The sequence below is a fragment of the Leuciscus leuciscus genome (assembly GCF_965113295.1).
Source record: "Leuciscus leuciscus genome assembly, chromosome: 11".
Classification (NCBI taxonomy): Eukaryota; Metazoa; Chordata; class Actinopteri; order Cypriniformes; family Leuciscidae; genus Leuciscus; species Leuciscus leuciscus.
The window spans coordinates 9,285,563-9,307,037 of record NC_138735.1 but is presented as its reverse complement, the minus strand read 5'-3'; the positions used below and the strand labels follow the sequence as shown (position 1 = coordinate 9,307,037).

The 21,475-nt window shown below is 37.4% G+C and overlaps 1 protein-coding gene and 1 long non-coding RNA gene across 3 annotated transcripts in view; one reads left to right on the top strand and one right to left on the bottom strand.

The window, feature by feature from the left end:
* The window catches only part of LOC309509977, a 961,882-nt gene that overhangs the window by 766,055 nt on the left and 174,352 nt on the right, over positions 1-21,475 (bottom strand). The window lies entirely within an intron of this gene.
* On the top strand, positions 10,313-21,343 carry anxa13 (annexin A13). 2 transcript variants are annotated; one of them, XM_082184989.1, is made up of 11 exons: positions 10,313-10,451; positions 12,497-12,572; positions 12,731-12,825; positions 12,912-13,079; positions 13,236-13,269; positions 14,084-14,163; positions 14,414-14,482; positions 15,565-15,666; positions 16,498-16,573; positions 17,656-17,768; positions 20,243-21,343. In XM_082184989.1, the coding sequence occupies exons 1-11, from the start codon at positions 10,437-10,439 to the stop codon at positions 20,360-20,362; spliced, it is 948 nt and encodes a 315-aa protein (XP_082041115.1). In that variant the 5' UTR covers positions 10,313-10,436; the 3' UTR covers positions 20,363-21,343. The 2 variants fall into 2 exon arrangements, with proteins under 2 accessions (XP_082041115.1, XP_082041114.1); XM_082184988.1 differs by having other exon boundaries at positions 12,909-13,079.

The window sequence follows — 21,475 nt, the reverse complement described above, 5'->3', positions numbered from 1 at the left end:
CAAATTAATTGAAATGATTTATTTTAAACAAACAAAAAGATATGGATTTAATAAAACATGTTTACCATTAAGGAACATTTCTTAATATTTAATCTTGTCCAAAATAATAAAAAAATAATAAAAAAAAGACAAATAATTTTCATTACATAGATATTTATTAACTTATACATTACTTACACATATCCACAATTTCAGTACTCAAGTGTCAGATTTTCAACTTCTAAGAGCTGGCAAACATTGACCTTAGAAAACAACAGCCTTAACCGAGAACAATGCAGTGAATTAGGGAAATGTGACAATTTCTCAGTTTCATCACTACTAGAAATGCAGCTGTAGTCAGTATCTCACTATCTTCCTTTTTGTTTTTTTTCTCCATCTATCTCTTGTTCTTCAAAGTATGTACTGTGACACGTCCACCCAGTTACCTTTACACGCACACATGCACACACGCACACACACAAACGCACGCATCTGTCAGTTCCTGACTGTATTGGTTTTGTTTTGGTTGTTTGTTTGTTTGTTTATTTGTTATCCCTGTTTGTGATCCCAATTTATGTACATCTTGCAATAAAAAAATAAAAATAAAAAAAAGATTCTCACTATCTCTGTCCTCGTTGTATTTTATGATGCTACAAATGATATCCAACTGTAAAAAAAACATTGTTGAAAAGTCAAAAATTGGAATGGAAGTACAGAGTTGTTGCTATACACCGTCCCATTTCATCTCATTGGTGTAAACTGGCAGCTTTCAGAACGCTGCAGCACGTAGCATTGCGTAGAACGCCGAACCATAGCCAGCCACTCAAACATGACATCATTTACGGGAGTAAACTGGGATGTGTGGGAACCCAGAATTACGCTCTATTGTAGAGCTGGTCATAGAGCCTCTTGACTTTGTTTGTCATGCCTTTTGGGTCCATGATGACTTTCTGGATATATTCAAATGTCTTGGGATATTCCAGACTGAATAAGGCATAAAGAAGGCCCAGGAGAATGGCAACAGCATTTGCGACAGACAGCAAGTCGCTCAGAACCTCTTGTCCCTCAAGTATGATGCCAATGTTTGTGGGTACAGCTTGTGCATCTCTGATGACGAAGATTGCCATGCTTTCTTGCTGAAGATTTTTTTCAGCCTCTTCCTTCTCCGACACCTGGAAAAGAATTTAGGAAAAGAATAAGGAATCGATAAAGCTTGGGTTTCCCCCAGATTAATCTGGGGGAAACCAAGATATTTGAATATATCCAGAAAGTCATCATGGACCCAAAAGGCATGACAAACAAAGTCAAGAGGCTCTATGACCAGCTCTACAATAGAGCGTAATTCTGGGTTCCCACACATCCCAGTTTACTCCCGTAAATGATGTCATGTTTGAGTGGCTGGCTATGGTTCGGCGTTCTACGCAATGCTACGTGCTGCAGCGTTCTGAAAGCTGCCAGTTTACACCAATGAGATGAAATGGGACGGTGTATAGCAACAACTCTGTACTTCCATTCCAATTTTTGACTTTTCAACAATGTTTTTTTACAGTTGGATATCATTTGTAGCATCATAAAATACAACGAGGACAGAGATAGTGAGAATTTTTTTATTTTTTTTATTTTTTTATTGCAAAATGTACATAAATTGGGATCACAAACAGGGATAACAAATAAACAAACAAACAACCAAAACAAAACCAATACAGTCAGGAACTGACAGATGCGTGCGTTTGTGTGTGTGCGTGTGTGCATGTGTGCGTGTAAAGGTAACTGGGTGGACGTGTCACAGTACATACTTTGAAGAACAAGAGATAGATGGAGAAAAAAAACAAAAAGGAAGATAGTGAGATACTGACTACAGCTGCATTTCTAGTAGTGATGAAACTGAGAAATTGTCACATTTCCCTAATTCACTGCATTGTTCTCGGTTAAGGCTGTTGTTTTCTAAGGTCAATGTTTGCCAGCTCTTAGAAGTTGAAAATCTGACACTTGAGTACTGAAATTGTGGATATGTGTAAGTAATGTATAAGTTAATAAATATCTATGTAATGAAAATTATTTGTCTTTTTTTTTTTTTTTTTTTTTTTTTTTGGACAAGATTAAATATTAAGAAATGTTCCTTAATGGTAAACATGTTTTATTAAATCCATATCTTTTGGTTTGTTTAAAATAAATCATTTCAATTAATTTGTATTTTTAAAAATGAGAAATAATTGTATAATTAAATCTATATCTATTTGATTGGAGAAAACAAATAATGTCTAATACATATTTCTTAAATGTGATTTTTTATTTTATTAAATCTATATATTTTTGTTTAGATCAAAAACAGAATTTAAATTAATTGACTTTCTTCAATAAGAAAAATATACTTTGTGCCAAGGTTTAGAAAATACATAGAAAATATTGGTTAGGGCAATTTATTTATTTTTCATTGGCTCAAGTTATAAAATATAGATGTGAACCCTACATTTTTTTTAATTGGATGAATGAAAACTTTTTTTTCAGTGTGTGTGTGTGTGTATTGTTTTGGAAATATTTTTCTTTCTATATATAGATATGTAAACTGTATATTTATTTATTTGTCAATGACAACACACATTAATTAGCACATTAGGCTAATATGGATTTATTCCCATGGAAATTCTTGGCTCTTAGAATATATTTGTAAATCTCATTAAAAGACAAAATTAAATGTTAAAACTAAATTCACTGTAAATATAATCTTAATTTGAGTTTCATAAACTCGGCGTTGCGTTTGAAATCCGAATTTTATTATTCTCCATTTTTTCAATCAATACATATTACATAGCGAAAATAACCTGCTGAAAGAAGCAGTTTTTTTGACAAGAGACATCGTTATGTTTCGCTCCTCTGTCTGCGCTTCAGAGAGCATCTAAAGCCGCTAAACGTAGGCCTATGGAAAGTTTTCAGTCAGGGAAACTGTTTCTCAAAGATGAGCAACGATTTATAGATTTATTTGGAACTATTTTCGTTGCCGATATATAGAGCAAAATGTAAGTCATGTAATATTTACGACTTAATATATAAAAAAAAAACGTCCTGCTGATGTTCGGGACAGCACTCTTTCTCGTCCTATCTGTTGCTTTTTTAAATAATTGTCATAAATAGAAAAAAACAAGGATAGCCTATAGGAACTTTTTTGTGAATTATATTCTGTTTCAGAAATGTGCTTTTATTGTAGGCTAAAATCTGTAAAAAAAAAAATAAAAAAATAAAAAACAGTGGTCTGTTATGCTTAATAACAAAATGTATGCCAGCTTCACTTGCTCCCGTTTATGCACCAGCTGCAAATGCTAAAAATAAATAATAAACAGCGCTAGTTTTTCTATGAACAATCATGAATTAAAAAAGCTAAGTCAGTCTTTGTTTGTATTGCATGTTCACTTTTAATACAGCGAAACAGCCTAGGTCTTCCATTCCTCTCAAACTCGTGTGGTCGACTGTGACGTCACTCGTTTGGCCGACTGTTACGTCAACTCGGGTGGCTGACTGTGACGTCAACTCGGGTGGCTGACTGTGACGTCAACTCGGGTGGCCGACTGTGACGTCAACTGTCGACTGTTACGTCATAATGATCGTGAGTATAAACAGTGCCGCGGATTTATTCTTCTTGTAGCGAGTCGGCGATTGTGAAATTACTATATACATTTACATTATGTGCATCTGAGTTGTGCATATTAGTAGGGAAATTGATACAAAATTGATTATTCAAATAATCTCTTCTGTTTCTCTTTCTTTCATAGTGTTTCACAGATATAAATTGCAAGAAGTATTGTTCACATCTAGTTCATTTTCGAGTATGTCAACCATGCCCACCATTTTTGAGAGTGCAGAGCAGTCCTCATCAACTGAATTGTCAGATGAGCTCACTACAGCCCTTGCTGCGGGGCGGTGGTGGGCGATAATGGAAGTTTCAGACCCCATATCTGAGTATCCTGACTATGAGGACCTCATCTCAGACCAGTGGTGGGAAACAGTGGAGGAAGGAGAAACATCATGCCCCACATCCCCGGTCTTCAGTGAAGCATCTGAGAAGGCTCATTCCCAGCACTCGGGCTTCTCAGATGGGAAATATAAGGGGGGAGAACTGAAGACAACGAAGCAGTGGAGGCAGCAGAACTCTCCCAGTGCTAAAAAAGAGGATCTCACCTCATCCCTGGTCTTCGGTGATACATTGGAGAAAGCTCAGCACTCAGCACCTGTGCCTGTTGTGTCCCCAAAGCGAGCACCTGTGCCTGCTGCATCTCCAAAGCGAGCACCTGTGCCTGCTGCATCTCCAAAGGAAGCACCTGTGCCTGCTGCATCTCCAAAGCGAGCACCTGTGCCTGTTGTGTCCCCAAAGCAAGCACCTGTGCCTTCTGCATCTCCAAAGGGAGCACCTGTGCCTGCTGCGTGCCCAAAGGGAGCACCTGTGCCCATAGGGTCCCAAAAAAGAGGAAAACTCAGGATCCCCGAATATTTGACTAAACATCTGAAAAAGGCCGCTTTAGAAACACCCACACCCATCCAGTCACTACAGAGGGCACCAGTGGCTTCCTCAAAGTTGCTCACATGCTCCTCACATGGAGCACCAATGCCAGACAAGATCTCCAAGAGGAGAAATCCTAAAAACCCTGAGCTGCTGAGGCAGCATTTGCAAAATGCACCAGTGCTTGTGTCTTCCGCAAACCTCAGGATCCCTAAGCAGCAGAGGCAGAAGAATATCCAAAAGGGAGTGTCTGTGCCTGCCAAGATCCCACAGAGAACACTTGCTCCACCGTGTTCCCCACAGCAACCACCCAGTTGCTACCAAATTGACTATTTATGTAGCATATTTGCTAAATGTTGTGTCATTTCAAATATTTAATTGAAATTGTACATGCTTTATATGAATGCATGTACACATTAATAAAAGGTTTTCAAGCGGTGAGTACCTCATCCAATAAAACATTTGTCTTAGTTTCAATTCATTTGACCATTATTTGTTTTATTTTGCAGGTAATATTTTTTTCGTTCAAAACATTGTTAAATATAAATATTTTTCATTAAGAGCTCAACTAAGAAATATTTGTTTTTCGACGAATGTACAATTTCAAGGTTACTCGGCGAAGCCAGCGCACGGGCATTAAACACATATCTCGACCAGTCACTACTGCAGCGTTAAACAGATTTCAACAAGATTTCAACGTCAAACAAACCAGACAACTCGTTTAAATAGTATTTTTCTACAAACTGTTAGCTAATAATTTTGTCAAGATGGCTACTGTAGTGGCACAGTCTCATTATATATTCGGATTGCGGACAGGAGTGAGGAATAATTTGTTGTATTTTGATGAGCAAACCATCATATTTCCGTGCGGAAACAACTGTGTGTGCTATAACATCAACCAAAAATGCCAGAAGTTTATTCCAGGTACTTTATTATAGTAAACATACATTTTTAGACACTTCATACGTATTTGAATTGGCTATATATTATATGTAATATATAGTTGGCCTATGTCTTGTAGCCTATATTATAGGCTCATAATATCATATGATAAGTATTAACGTAAATTATATCATTATCACTTGTCTCACTAGTCTTAATATAACTATTACTGGTTATTAACTGTATTTCTTGTGAATATCTGACTAATACACACATATGGGTCATATTTCTCCCAATATCAAATTAAAGAAATAAGAAGTTATATTTTACTATAACTTGAAATAAATAAAATAAAATCTTTCAGTAATAAAACTGATTCACTATTTCAGTACACATTATCTTGCAACAATAGCCTGCATCCCAAACATCATCAGATAAAGGTTTGTTTTAATTTTTATGACAGATTTAAGTCCAAAGACTTTTACTATCCTTTACATTTATAAGTGGACCTTTTCTATACAAATAAAATAAAAATATATTTTAGGAAGCTTCTTTGGTGCATTTATTTGGTGCATGTTTCACTATTTGCTTTTGCTATGTATACTTGAAGTACACAGAAAAACTGAATCTCTAAATATCTATTCATAAATATTTATTTCTGTAAATTATATTTACATAATAAACTAACTTTCTGATAGCCTACAGTGTAATATAAAATGGGACTGTGTATGAATGACTATGATTTGGGATTATATCAACTCGACAGTTATTATGCAAATTAATATGCCTTTTATAAATCAATCTGGAAGTCTAATAACACTTAATAAGGCAGAACACCTCATCAATTCTGCTCCAGATGTTTTTCAAAAAATTCTACTACTTTTATAGTGTACTGACATCTAGTGGAAAAAGAACAACATTGTTAGTACAGGTACAGTACATTTCTTATTGACATCAAACACCAACATTTAGTCATGAGGTAAGGTAACCAAAACCCAACGCCTAATAAATATCACAATGCTAAAGTCCACACAACATTAAATTATAACCATTATACTTTGATATTTTGTTTGTTTTAACTCATGGTATTTAGTAACCAAATCTTCCAACGTCTCATGCCAACATCTTAGTTCTAAATAGTATGTGAAATTTGTTAAATAAGATCATTAACACAGTTTTTTATGCAACGGAAAAGGTGTTTGTGCAAAAAAAGATTGAAGAATGGGAGGGATGCATCCTATAAAAGTGAAGAAATAATTAAATTAAGCTAACACATTTAAGATGTTGATTGGACATGTGAATGTAGTGGATGCCACACACACACACACACACACACACACACACACACACACACACAAAACAAAACAAACAAAAAAAACAGCAGTGCTAGAAACAGCAATGTGACATTTACATAGAACATTTACATTCATGAAACGTTACACACTGAATTTGCCATGAGGCCTCTTCTGAAATCTCTTGAAGGGGTGAAAGGACCCCACTTTGGGCTAAGATAAGATAGGTTGCCATGCTCCTGATTTTCAAGGTGTGTTCTTGTTAGAGCTTAGCCTTCATTTGAGTCGAAGACTGAAAGACTGAAATTCGTTGGCCGGGGAGCAGCGAGCTCTTGCCAAAGTTGACCCTGAAGCCCAGGTCCTCAAGATGGCTGAGGAGCTGGGATCTGTGGGTGTATAGCTCCTGTTCTGATTAGGCTATAAGCAGATAATTGTTGAGATAGTTGATTATGCGGATTCCCGTCTGTCTCAGAGGGGAGAGAGCATACTTCGTAAAAGTATGCAGAGCTAAAGAGATGGACAGTATATTGGTACGCCACCCCCTCGAACCTCAAGAACGGTGTCTGTGATGGTGGGCTATCTGGATATGAAGGTCAACTGATATAAACCAATCCCCGGGGCGAATTTGCGCAAGGATTTGTTTGAAAGTTAACATTCTGAAGGGCCGTCTCATGAGGGCGCGATTCAGACATCTCAGATCGAGTATGGGCCTGAGGCCGCCATACTTCTTGGGGATGAGGAAGTAGCGACTGTAAAAGCCTGACTCCAAAATAAAAAAATCTCTCCACTGTACCTTTTCCAAGCAGTAACCTCGTTCTATTATCCCCAAAATCCAGCTTGACGCTCTGGGGATGGCTTGCCAAGCCCAGAGTCGAGTGGCAAATGGTTTAAGTACTACAGGCTGCGTCCGGCCAAGACGGGACTTAATCCTTTTCTCCTCTGTCCTGAGGCATCAGGCGGAGGCGTGGCTTGACTTCCAGCTCCGCTTTCAGACTGGAGGCAGTGGTGGAGCTGGCTCTTTTAGGCAAGAAGTGATACATAGCCTGCGATGACTTCTGGGCCTCAATGTAGCGTTCCGCAAAGCCGTCCACCGAGGAGCCGAACAGGGAGGGAGACGGGGGAATCAAGAAGAGCCGTCCTGTCGGCGCCTTTAATCTCAGTGAGATTGAGCCACAAGTGCCGCTCCAACATCACTAGGTGTGCCATAGTGTGGTCGATAGCTTGTGCGGGGGCTTTTGTAGCACGCAGGCCCAAATCCGTTGCACTGCGCAGCTCTTTGAACATAGCCAGGTCAGGTCCAGACTCGTCCATATGGGGGCAGAAACCTGGAGTACCGCCATTGTGTGTAGTGCAGAGGCGGGCTGTCCGTCAGCGGCGAACGCTCTGGAAGCGAGCGCTGACGTGGTCCTATAGGGCTTGGAAGGGTGGCTAGCCTTGGTCTTCCAGCCGATAGCTGTGGGCGGGCCGATAGAGATGCGCAGCATCAGCTTTTCCACTGGAGGGAGCTTCGTGTAGCCCTTTTCTTCGGCTCCGTCAACCGTGGAGAGAGCAGCTGAAGAAGAAGAGTGGACGCACACAGAGTAGGGGGTGTGCCATGTCTTGGTGAGTTCCTGGTGGACATCCAGGAAGAATGGGGCTGTACGCCCCGTACGCCCCGGCTGCAGGAACCATTCGTCTAGCCGGGCTCTTCCGGGGCCGACCATTCTAAGCCGAGTTCCTCGAAGGCTTTAGTGAGGACTGGCAAAATCACCGGAGTTCACCCACTCTTCGCAGTCAGAGGCGGCCAGAGAATTTGAGTCTAGTTCTTCCTCAGACCCACCAAATGAGACCAAACCACTCGTGCCAAATGAGGGGCATTGATCCTCGCGGGTGAAGAAAACGAGGGACTTGTTGCGTTGAGGGGAGAGCAAGGCACGCGGTGAGAGCGCTGGGCCAACGTGAGCTCGCTTCCGCCCTGCTGCTCAGCCTGGCGGCTCCACTTCTTCTTTCGCCTCAGCTCGAGAGGGGAAGGAGATGAGGGAGCGGCAGGTTCGCTGAAGAGCACGAGGTTCAGCTTCTCACAGTGCTGACAGCTGTAGTCCAGAGGTGTCGCCTCGGCATGGGCGCAGCCCAGGAAAGAGGCACACTCAGAGTGCTCATCCAGAGCGGGCAGGTGAGCCCTCCACTAGCTGCATTTACGCTGTGACGTTTGCAACAACGTCGCTGGAAATTTGCTCTAAAAGTTGCTCTTGTATTTAAGTCGCCGGATGGCCGCAGGGGAGATGCTAAATCAGTTTGCTTGCAAAGCATCGTGTCCATTCCGCTGCGAGGCTCGTTCGACTGCTAGAAGAGGTGAGAGAGAGGCTTCAGTCTTCTTCAGAGCAGCGATATGATCTTCACGCTGAAGGAGAAAGATTTTGACTGACAGCGTTTCTGCATGACTTATATAGGTAGTCAACCCCGCCCTTTTTGGCAAACTGAAATGCCATTTGTCTATGCAGTTGCTCAGACGTAAACCAGTCAGGCTTTAGGATTTGGAGAAAAGAGGAGAACTTTTCCTCAATAAGTGTTAGCTAAAACTGAAACAATGCGAGTAAACAGTATCGAAAGGGAACACATTTCCTGTTCACTGAAGTAAAAAAACACATCCCAACAATAATCCTATGTGTTTTTGAGTTCAAGTCAATGGGAATACTTCTGAAAATCTGTTTTGTGAATGTTCAGATGTTTTCTGGCTTATCATTTTATTATTAGTGAAATATGTAGCCTAATTATTATTGCAGGTTTGTCAAATCACCCTCTTTCGTTATAGTATTTTTAAAATGTAAAAAAAAAAAAAAAAAGCCCTGATACAAATGCTAATAATAATAATATTAACAATAATAAGAAGAACAATAATAATGTTTATAAATTAGTGATTAAATAATGATAACTGTTGGTAGATTAAACTTATTCAACAAAAAAGAAAGGGTAAGCAAAATAATGGAGATTTTGTTCTCTTCATCATGACACAAATGTGATGAAAACCGCTTGAATGCATTCAATAGTTTAACACGTATGCATGCAACATAAATGTAGTATTAACCTCTTATTTAGATAACATGCTTTGAGTGTTTCCTCAAGCTGTGTGGGAGAATCAATGCAAGACTGAACCTCTCCTTGTCAGTGAAGTTGCTGATCTCTAAATTATACTGTTCTACACTTTACAGCATTCATTTGTAAATTTGATCTAAACAAACAAACAAATAAAGCATTTGAACGTGTTTGATGTTATATGTCATCACTCTGAAATAAGTAACTGAAATTTGTATTATTATTCAGTAGGGGGCGCCCTTAATTAGTCTTTCTATCTGTAGATTAGAATGTGTGCTAAAGAAATACAAGTTTATATATAAGTTCTCGTGTCTCCAAACAATTGTATCTGTTTGTCATATGTGTGGTTTTAGGTCTAGGTAACGCGTATTCTAGCTATGATAAGTTTTCTTAACTATAACTGTCTGAAAGAAAAAAAAAAAAAAAAAAAAAAAAAAAAAAACGTCAGAATTTGGGAGATTTAAATGCATACTAAGACAGAATCAGAAATAATAATTATTATGTATGCAGAGGTCATGTATAATCATGTATAGATGATACTAATGGTTTTCAAAAATGCAGCTGCCAGACCCGTTTATGCTGCCTCTCACGAGCACGTTTGAAATCCATCCCGTTATTTCCCTGCGTGCTGACGTCACTTACCGAAACTCTCGCGCGTGTGGCCTGCAGTTCGGACAGCGGTCAGATCATCTGATCATCAAACACCAAAAACTCTCACCATGGGAAACTGTCAAGTGAGTATTTCATTTCATTTTTTCCCTGCTAATACACACTTTACACTCGCCACAGAGAGACAGAGAGAGAGAGTGTGTTAGTGTAGCATCCTGCGCAGAGTTTGGTACGGGACTGGTCGCATAATCGATCAACTTAAATCTGTTTTAAAGAGAAGGAAAGAAAAATGAATACAGTGACAAAGTAATAAAGACAGTTAAGATATCTGATCTGGGCGGCGATGCCACGCGATGCTTTTGGGAAACAGCCCTTATCGTGTAAACTGTAATTATAAATGTTATCCACGATTGTTTTTACTGTTGAAAAACTATTTTTCCACTTTTCGAATATGTATTACGGTGGTTTAGATGATAAGGTTATATGATATCTTAAAGGGAAGGACTGTATTAGAATCCCGTTATGAATGAGTCAGAGGAAATGCTTTGGGAGGAGACTCTGAGCTCTTCATATTGCCAGTGCAGGGCCTCGGTCTGGGTTGCAGTGTGTTTGGACAGGGCGCTTCCTCATCTCAGCATTCCTGAGCCGGCCTTTTGTTCATATGGGGGAGACTGAGGGGAATAGTAGCTCACTAACCTCTTCAGTCACACACACACACGTCTGGTGGTTCACTATCCTTGTGGGGACTCTCCATAGACGTAATGGTTTTTATTCTGTACAAACTGTATATTCTATACCCTTACACTAACCCTACCCCTAAACCTATCCATCACAGAAAACTTTCTGCATTTTTACATTTTCTAAACACTTAATTTAGTATGCTTTTTTAAATAAAAACTAAATAAAATGTCCCCATAAATTGACTGGTATTACATTTGGTCCCCATAACAACATACACACACATGCACACACACAGATAAAAATGTTTCTGTCAAGTCAAGTCATCTTTATTTATATAGTGCTTTTTACAATACAGATTGTTTCAAACCAGCTTTGCGGTGATAACAGGAAAATAATGCAACAAAGAAAACAGCGTCATAATCCAGCTTAAGTTCAGTGATGGTTCATTTCTGTTGTAAAAAAGTTATTCATTTAGTTCATTTATCTATAGAGGCACTCTGGAGAAAACTGTGATGTCATCATCCAGTTCACTGTTCTCATATAATGCTGTCAATGCAGGCAGATCAATAATATAGTTAAATATTTATTCTGTGGTAAAGTAAATACTACAGATAAAACAAATGTAATTTCTACATTACATAAGTTAGTTCAGGCAAGAATAAATAAAAATCCGTACTCAATTCAAGCTTGTAGAAATCAAAATGTAAATATCAACATTATAAAATTAAGTAAAACCTACTCAACTTTCTGATACTGATGTTCCCATCATGCACTGGGGCATGAAAAATAATAAGGTTGCCTTTTTCACTGTTTCCCAGCTGTATTTACTCTGTTTTATCATTGTTTGCAAAATAAAAATAAATTTTGCTCTGTACTGATTTCTTTGATATATAAGAAATATATTTTGATATATCTTATATATATATATATATATATATATATATTTTTTTTTTTTACAATTTATTTACATCTAATTTATCTCTAGATTGATGGTTAGTCATTACTAACTCTACCATGATTTTATAATATTTTTATTTTATAATGACAGTTTTTTGGGATCATTGCAGCAGTAATAAATATTTTAGAATCTTTTGAATCTTTAAAAATATATGTGAGAAACATTTTTTTTCATTGAAGTATCTTAACAGTGGTCCCCTTTAGACTTTTGCTTTAAACACATTATTCTTGAAAGCTGCAAGAATGATTTGCTTCCATAAACCAAAAACGTAATTTTTTAATGTAAGAGGAGTAGTTTCAACAGTGAAGTCTGACTTCTTATATTACATTTAAATGTTCTATCAATATTTAATGGTATTACTGGTGGCACATATAAATGTCCTCATCCAATAATAATGACTGCCAGTGTCATAGCAAGCAAATTCACTGAATGCTGAATGCTAAAACATGAATTAAGTGACCTAATTCATGTGACCTTCTAATACAAACATAATGAACATTGAAAATGATTATCTTTGGTTTTATTCAACAGCCAACAGTTTTTCCTTATGAAGACTTCGACGTAGTTGCCGATATAAAGGCCATCCGCAAAGCCTGCAAAGGTTTAGGTGAGATGTTTATGCCAATCTTATATTTTATTCAGCATTTAGCATGTCTATAGAATGCAATTACAATTCGACATGTAGTTATAGTTAGTCGGCTATTTACAGGCTATTTTCATAACTGGTGGATACATTTGAATGACATTTTCGATAAAATTTTCAAGGAACTGATGAGAAAGCCATCATTAACATCCTAGCCAATCGATGTGCAGCTCAGAGAATGGAGATCAAACAAGCATACTTTGAGAAATATGATGATGTGAGTATTCTGAAAACACTTTCATGTCAAAGAAATAGTAAGAAAAAAGAGAATGCATTCCAAGGTTATTGTTTTCTGTGAAGGAGTTGGTGGATGTTTTGAAGAGTGAGCTGACTGGTAACTTTGAGAATGCCATCATCGCCATGTTGGATCCTCCTCACGTGTTTGCTGTTAAAGAGCTCCGGAAGGCCATGAAGGGCGCTGGCACCGACGAGGACGTCCTGGTGGAGATCCTGTGCACTGCTACCAATGCTGTATGTCAGTTTGTTTTGAGTGAAAGCCTCTGCAAGTTCCTGTGTTTGTCACTGTTATCAAAGCAGGGAAAAATGTTTGTCTGTTACTAATATGTTTACAGTTAAATAGATTTAGAAATTGAAATGGGTCATTTCCTACTTTTTGTTTTCCAACAGGATATTGCCACTTACCGAGATACCTACACCTACGGTAAGAATGACTCAACCAAGATGCTTTCAACACTTTCAACACATTAAAATATTACAGGTCAAATGTGTGTTTCTTTAGTTATAACATAGAGACATGTATGTAAAGTTCATAGGTAACACTTTGCAAGTCCCGTTTGTTGACAAGGACGTATTAGCTAGCTTACATGGACTATATGCATTATGCAATATACATTTTACAGCATGTATTAATATTTGAGGAACACAATTGTACCTTGATCATTCATGTTAGTTCATAGTGCATTAACTAAGGTTAACAGATCAAATTAAAATTAAAACTTAATTTAAAAATGTATTAGTAAATGTTAGGGGTGTAACAATATATCTTGTCACAATATATCGCAATAACAAAAATGCATCTATATGTATCATGGATAGTGACAATATGTATTTTGTATAATTCACCAAAAATGAAAATTTCTTTGAGAGGAAAGAATTCAAGTTTACAGAGTTTTAGTGTCAATACTTCATTAAACTACTATATATAATGTTCAATAATGCAATGGTGTAATATTTGTGGGTCCTGGTAATGCCAAATGTCTTATGTTACCTGTAAAAAGTGGCCTAAATTATTTTAAATATATCTAGTCAGTGACATTTGTCTTCATATTTCTGACATTACAAAATTTGTACCAGGATTTGACCAGATTTTAGTTTCATGATCTTTCAGATAATTTAGTAAAGAATCAAATGACAATACAACGGGTGAAAAAATCCAACAGATATTTTCCTTCATCTTGAACAGTTTTTCTATTGTTTTATCAAATGAAAAACCAACTGTGTGTTGTTGTCTACAGTTCATGACAGGGATTTGGAGGCAGACATTGAAGGAGACACCAGTGGGGATGTTAGGCGACTACTAACATTTCTTCTCCAGGTAAATCCTCTTCATTCTGAATCAAAATGGTTGCTTACATCTTACAAAATGACTCCACTGCAGTCCTGGGCGACACGAAGAGCTCACTGTCAGCCTGTGTTTAGTACCCCTCCCCTTTCCTCACGTCCTTATAGGGCGGAGGAGCTTGGCAGTGGCTCAGATCCCCTTTCATTAGATAAGTGGAGGCAGGATTCAATGACGTGACTCAGATTGGATTTCACTCTCTCGGTCAATACTTTCTCTCTTGTAGGGTAACAGAGACGAGAGCTACGAGGTGGACGAAGCACTGGCAGAGCAAGACGCCGTCTCACTGTTTGAAGTAGGGGACATTCAACACCATCTCACTTTATAGATATTCATACGTGAAGCCTGGTTCTAGCACACGTCCGGAAACACAATATAAAATATGTGGACAGCATCTAAAACATGATTTTTTTTAAACATTTATACATAACTAATGTTATGTATTACTTAAGAGACAGATAAGGGTTACAAATCATTTGAGGTTTATAGAATATTGCATTTGTAAGGTGATTTTGAATGGATTTACGGATCACTAATATGCTGATAGAAACATTTCTGATTATTATCAATGTTGAAAAGATTTCTGTTGCTTCATATTTTTGTGGAAATCTATTTTTTTCTGGATTCTTTGATGATTAAAAAGTTCAAAAGAACGGCATTTATTTAAAATAGAAATCTTTTGTAACATTTTAAATGTCTTTGCTGCCAGTTTTGATTAATTTAGTGCATCCTTACTGAATTAAAGTATTGAACAGTAGTGTATAATAAATATTGTATTATTATTATTATTATATTATATTTATCCGTATTTAGATTAATATGTTTAACTGCATGTCATTTATGAAATGCATTTAATTGAACACATTCGGTTAAATGCTGTTCTCTGTGTCTAAAAGGCTTATCATGGTTTTGATGCAGTTAATAATTAGATATTTTGCTTCATTGTTTATCTCAGGGATTTCCAAAAAATTTTGACACCCGAACCCCTTAGACCTAAAATATTGACATGACGTTCCTCCTGAGATTTTCAGTTAATATTTCAGTCACTTAATACTCAAATGACATGCAAACAAATAAACATATATATATATATATATATATATATATATATATATATATACAGTATATATTTTATTATGATTTAGTGCAGTTTCCTCCAGTTTGGGAAAGCCTGGTCTATCTAAACATACAAATATGTATGTGTGCTACAATGTTCAAGTACATGTTAATATGAATGAGATCAACCTGGGATATTTTATGACAACATAATGATATTAATATTTAGTCCCATGTCCAGTCTTATTCCAGTTTATTAATATTTAGTCCCATGTCCAGTCTTATTCCAGTTTATTAATATATGTTTTAATGATCTGTAAGGCTGGAGAGGGCGGCTTTGGCACAGACGAGTCAACTTTCAGCTTCATTCTGGCCACCAGGAACTACTTACAACTGCAGGCCACATTCAAAGCCTATGAAGCCGTGAGTTTTTATTCTGTTCTATGAGCTTAAGGCATAGTTCACCCTAAAATGAAAATGATGTCATCATTTACCCACCATGGTGTTGTTCTAATGCAATTTGCCCTTTTTTTCGGGCCACAAGAGTATCAGATGCAAAAGTATCATAGAATGATCCCATGCAACACGTGTAGTATATTCCAAGTGTTCTGGGCTAATATAATAGGGTTTAGTGAAAAACAAACCAAAATATAATGTATTATTTAACAAAAAACTTGACCTTGGCTGTTGGTCTTTGCGGGACGTGCGTCCTCTTCAGACTCTCTTTGTGCCGCAGTCACTACGACTCGCCCAGAAAAAGCACACAAGTTGTGAGAAATACAGATGAATAAAATCACGACATAAAATACAATCCATGTACCTTCTCACATTCACATCTGTCAACTGTCATTCTGACTGTCATCTGACAACTAGAGTTTAGGTCTGGAGATATTCAACCAAGTGAAGAAAGTACACAGATACTTTTGGGGGATTTCTAGTACACTTGGAATATACGACATGTGTTGCATGGGATCATGCTGTGATATTGCATCTTCTTCAAAGCTTGATGCTAGTCGCTATTCACTGCCATTATATGGACGAGCATGAGCAGGACATTTTTTTTTTTATTGTGGTATGAAAAAGAAAGAAGGGCATACAGCATTAGAACAACACCAGGGTGAGTAAATGATGACTTCATTTTCATTTAAGGGGGGAACTATCCATCTAAAGTAGTAATTTAGTACAATAAGTTGTCTTAGTTTTCTTGTAGTAGCTCTGGATTACTTTTAGATTGTATTTCATGTTCTCCAACAGATTTCTGGAACTGAGATTTTGGATGCAATTGATAAGGAAACCTCTGGAACTCTGAAGGACTGCTTCGTCACACTTGGTTTGTATTGTAAACACTGGCCTTTTGTAGTATGAACAGCAAGGAAATCACATGACATCTGATTTTGAAATAGAAAGCTTTGAAAAAGTTGTTCAATGTCCAGTAGTGTCTACAGCTTGTAGTGTGTCTAAATTCACCCAATTGACTGAGACTTACAGTCACCATGAAATAAAAATTGACAGGTATTGTTTTTTTTTTGGTTTTTTTTATGGAATGTTGCAGAATTTATTATAAATGATTTATCAGTGCACATCATTATTTTTCAAATGCCCTTGTAAAATAACTCCCCCTTCCTCTTGCAACATCTCTTCTCTTTTTGATGGCGTGATTTTCGGGTGCGAGGGCGGGACATCCTGTCACTCGTGAGATCACAACAGTAGCAAACTACAACAATCCAATTTATTCCTAATTGACAAAAAAAAAAAAAAAAAAAAATCTTATTTGAGTAGTTGTTTCACTCGGATATATTGTAACTCGTGTTTCATGCTGACTTTAAAGGCCCTGATATACTCTTAAAGCAAAATGGAAGAATGAACTGGTGTGATGTCATTTAGAACAAAATCAGGCCAAAACGAAGTTTGTTTCGGGAGTTCGAAACAGTTTGTCAAAGCGAATTTTCTAGAATTTTTTTGTCTCTGGATGGTAAATACCTTCAAACTACCATTGGTCCGTGGTGATGATGTAATAGGTAGGTGTGGCTATGAGACTCCGCCTTCTTTGAGGTGGAAATCTTCTCCGGTTTATCCAGAGTGCTGAATTGCAGAGCTGGTGCAAACATCTACATCGCTATGATCAGATGCTTTTCTCACCGCTGTCATTTTTGTTGTTTATTTTGTTATTGAAAGGAAAGCGTGCAGCACATATTTACATATTCACGTCAGTCTTAGCGGTTACATTATACCACTGCAAAGTAAATACGTTTATTTTTACCCCTACGCGAAGAACGAAAATGAACTTCGCAACACGAGATATGAGAACACAGCCAAACTGCTATGTTAAAATACTACAATATTAGAGTTTTCAGCTTTGATTATTTGTATAGCAATTCTTCACTTGTTTAACACTTTCTATCTAACCCATAGTGAGGGTTGCTAAGAACCCCCAGCTATTCTTTGCCCGGAGGCTGAACGCTGCCATGAAAGGTGCCGGGACTGATGAAGACACTCTCATCCGCATCATTGTGTGTCGCTCAGAGGTATAATACCATTCCTCATTTTGTATGCTTTGAGTAGTGTTAAGGCCCATTCACATCAAGAAAGATAACTATATAAGTACATTAGCGACGCGTCCACGCCAACGCACAATATTTTTCTGTTTATTTTAAGCACATGCTGCAGTTTTGTCATCTGTCACTTTAAAGGCTCAAGGCAGGATGAATTCTGATTGGCTGTCATTGTTTTTATCATTCATCAGCTGGAAAAAAAAAATAATTCTGAAAGTGATTTCAATTACCGGTATATTGTTTCTGTGCCATTATTGTTAAAGTTGTGGTGTAGACTCTGCTATTCTGTTATATTTAGAATGATTTTTAGAACTGTATCTTTGTTATCCTTAAAGTTATCGTTGTTGGTGTGAACGGGCCTTCTATCAGTATTACTAGGCTGCGTTCCAGTCCACTTTTAGACATGCACTTGCGAACTTCCCTAAGCACTTCCCCTCGGGGGAGTATTTATATGGACAGACCCTCGTTCCCTCGATTTTGACCGAGGGAGCGAGTCTACTTCATATGTACACTTCAGGCACCTATATGTCCCACAATGCAGTACGATTATGACGTCCCCACTCCCCACAGGTCTCATCTAATCACCACCACAACAAACAACTCTATTATATATTAATTCTATTTTTTTTTTTTTTAAACAACTCAAACACACCTATAAACATTTGGATGCTGCATTAAACAAATTCTTAAAGGGAAAAATAAATCATAGCTGATTCCAAGTGATCAAGGGCTTAGGACGTTCCAGTTCAGCCCATTGCAGTTTCCGCCAGTAGTGGGCACTCATGCAACGTGAGCAATGACGTACATCCGAGTGAATGAGACGGAGGGAAGTTAGCGAGTGAAGGGCATGACACTTTTGGACTGGAACGCAGCACTAGTCATTTTGGGTGTGTTCAGAATGGAATACTAGAGTGTTGTGTACTGCACACTGCACAGCATTTATTAAATGCTGACATTTTTAGAAAGTAGCATGTGAAACTGCATGCAGTAAATATTTCAAACAGTGGTATGCATTTTAAATCCAGTATTTTTAATTTTATTCCTAACTTTGGAATATCAACAGTCATGAATAATATTGCACTACCATTCAAAAATTTGGGGTCGGTAGGATTTTTAATTTTTTTTTTTTTTTTTTAAGAAGTGTCATATGCTCAGCAAAGGCTGCATTTATTTGATAAAAAATACAGATTTTTTTTTTTTTTTTGAGAAATATTATTTCAATTTAAAATAACTGTTTTCTATTTTAATCCATTTAAAAATGTGATATATTCCTGTGATGCAAAGCTAAATTTTCAGCATCATCTTCTGATCCTTCAGAAATAATTTTAATATGCTGCTTTGCTGTGGAAGATTATGGGCCATATTTTAATGATCTAAGCGCACGGCGCAAGTGCACTTAGGGCATGTCTGAATCCACGATGGGAATACTGGTCGGCGCATCCGGCGCATGCCATGGTCCTTAAGGGTTGTCCCTATTCTCTTAATGAGTAATGGGTGTGTTTTGGGCATAATGTGCAATAAACCAATCAGAGTCTCATCTCCCATTCCCTTTAAAATCCAGTTGCACTCGCGCCATGGCGGATTCGCTATTTGCATGACGGAATTTGCAAGCGGAAAGACTGAACGCTTCTCTAGCGAGGAAACGGATCTGCTCGTGCGCGAGGTTAAAGAGCTTAAGCAGACCATCTACGGGACAAGCCGGATTCCATCATATCTTCATGAACACAATATTAATCTTTTACATTGTAATCCTTTTATTTTTAATATTTGGCATGTTTGTGTGCTGCTGCGCGTCCATGTGTGTGTAATAAGCAGAGTGTACACGTGTTGTGGACCCGCTTATAGGCGCACATTACTAACACGCTCTTTAAATAATAATAAAAAAATATTGCGCCATTGACTTTAGACCAGGTTTCAGTTGGTCAATGGCGCAGTCTGTTTCAGTTGCCTCAAAATAGCAACGCGCCAACAGTGCGCTTGAACACACCTCGTATTCAAACCAGCACGCCCATGGGCGAACAGATGGGCGCAAATACATTTGCTATTTAAAAAACATGGCGAAGGACATGAAAATGATAACTGTGTCAGGCTGAAACTAGCAAAGGACACTTGCGTCGCGCCTGGTGCCGCATTGTGCCTGGTGTATAATAGGGCCCATTGTCTTTACTGCCACTTTTGATCAATTTAATGCATCCTTGCTGAATAAAAGTAATAATTTCTTTCAAAGAAAACAAACTTTTGAATGGTATTGCATTCCAGATATTGCATGCATTTACATACCGTGCACAGTATATAGCAAACGCTATAATTAGTATAATATGCTATTCTGATCATAGACATTGATATTTAGCATAAAGTACATTGTACTGTAATTACAGAGATCAGAGATTAGATTATTAGACCATCTTACAGAACAACCTGTAATGGACACTCTTCTGCTTGAGTAGATTGATCTGGAGACCATCAAAGACATGTACCTGGAGAAATATGATGTGTCTCTGAAAGACGCCATCAGCTCGGAGTGCGGTGGAGATTTCAAGCGTCTCCTGCTGGCCATCCTTCACTGAGAGACGCACATTCAGACCCAGTGCGCAACATGGACCAAGGAAGCTTTCATTATAGTCCCAATCAAGGCAAACTAACATGACTAGTTTTCTGTCTTATAGTCTACAAACACATTTTTTATATTGCTAAGTTTAAAGGGACAAAACCTTCAAATACAATATCTTTAATATTAATATTTTACAACACTTAATTCATAAATTATGAATATACATAGCACCACTCAAAAGTCTCATGAACAGCTGTCCTCATAAACAGAGACATGGATTTGTGTCCAGTTTCTGTGACGTTCCTTGTTCTTGAAACTAAATTGGCCAGTTGGATTTGTTTAAGTGGAGTCTTGTAACCAAGGATTAGAAGATAACTTTGTTAGCCTATATTATGATAATTATGAGTTGAGAAGTAAGAACACAAATGATGCAAGACCAGCAATTTTATTTACTGTCAAATAGCAGTCGTCAGATCATTTTAATGCCAGTATTTTGCCATACAAAAACCTCAATGTTTTACTGGCCATTTCAAAATGTGCATGACAATGTGAATTCTGAATATGTGTGTATAACTTCATGAAGCATGCAGAGAAACTCTGCAATTACAATGTAACATTTTTGGTCAGCATAATAATGTATGAGACTTCTATGCAGCTAATATGTCAACCTGTGGTAAAATATCTGCATTATTGAAGTGACTGTTTTATTCACCTGATCATTAATGTAACTAACATAAGACTAACATATATGTATTTATATCATTTAGATGGAATATTTTAACATGCATTATATTTGAATATACCTTTAACACAAGAATAAAGGCAGAGTTGTGCTACCCCCTGTCATTCAGTAAATGTAGAGCTTAATATTTGAGACATGACTATTAAATTAAAGTAAGTTTGAATAAACCACATGAGATGGATCTTGGACTATCTTCTGTATTACACAATTGTATTTCATTCAACTGAATAAAAAAGTTGTTCAAAGTACACAAAATTATCGTGCAAAGTTACTGGCATTAATAATCTATAATTTTCTCTTTATTTATTTATATGGGTATCTTTTATTAAACGTCTGTTAAACTTACTTGCTATTATTTAGCCGCTCCTGCCAGTGTCCTATCACGTA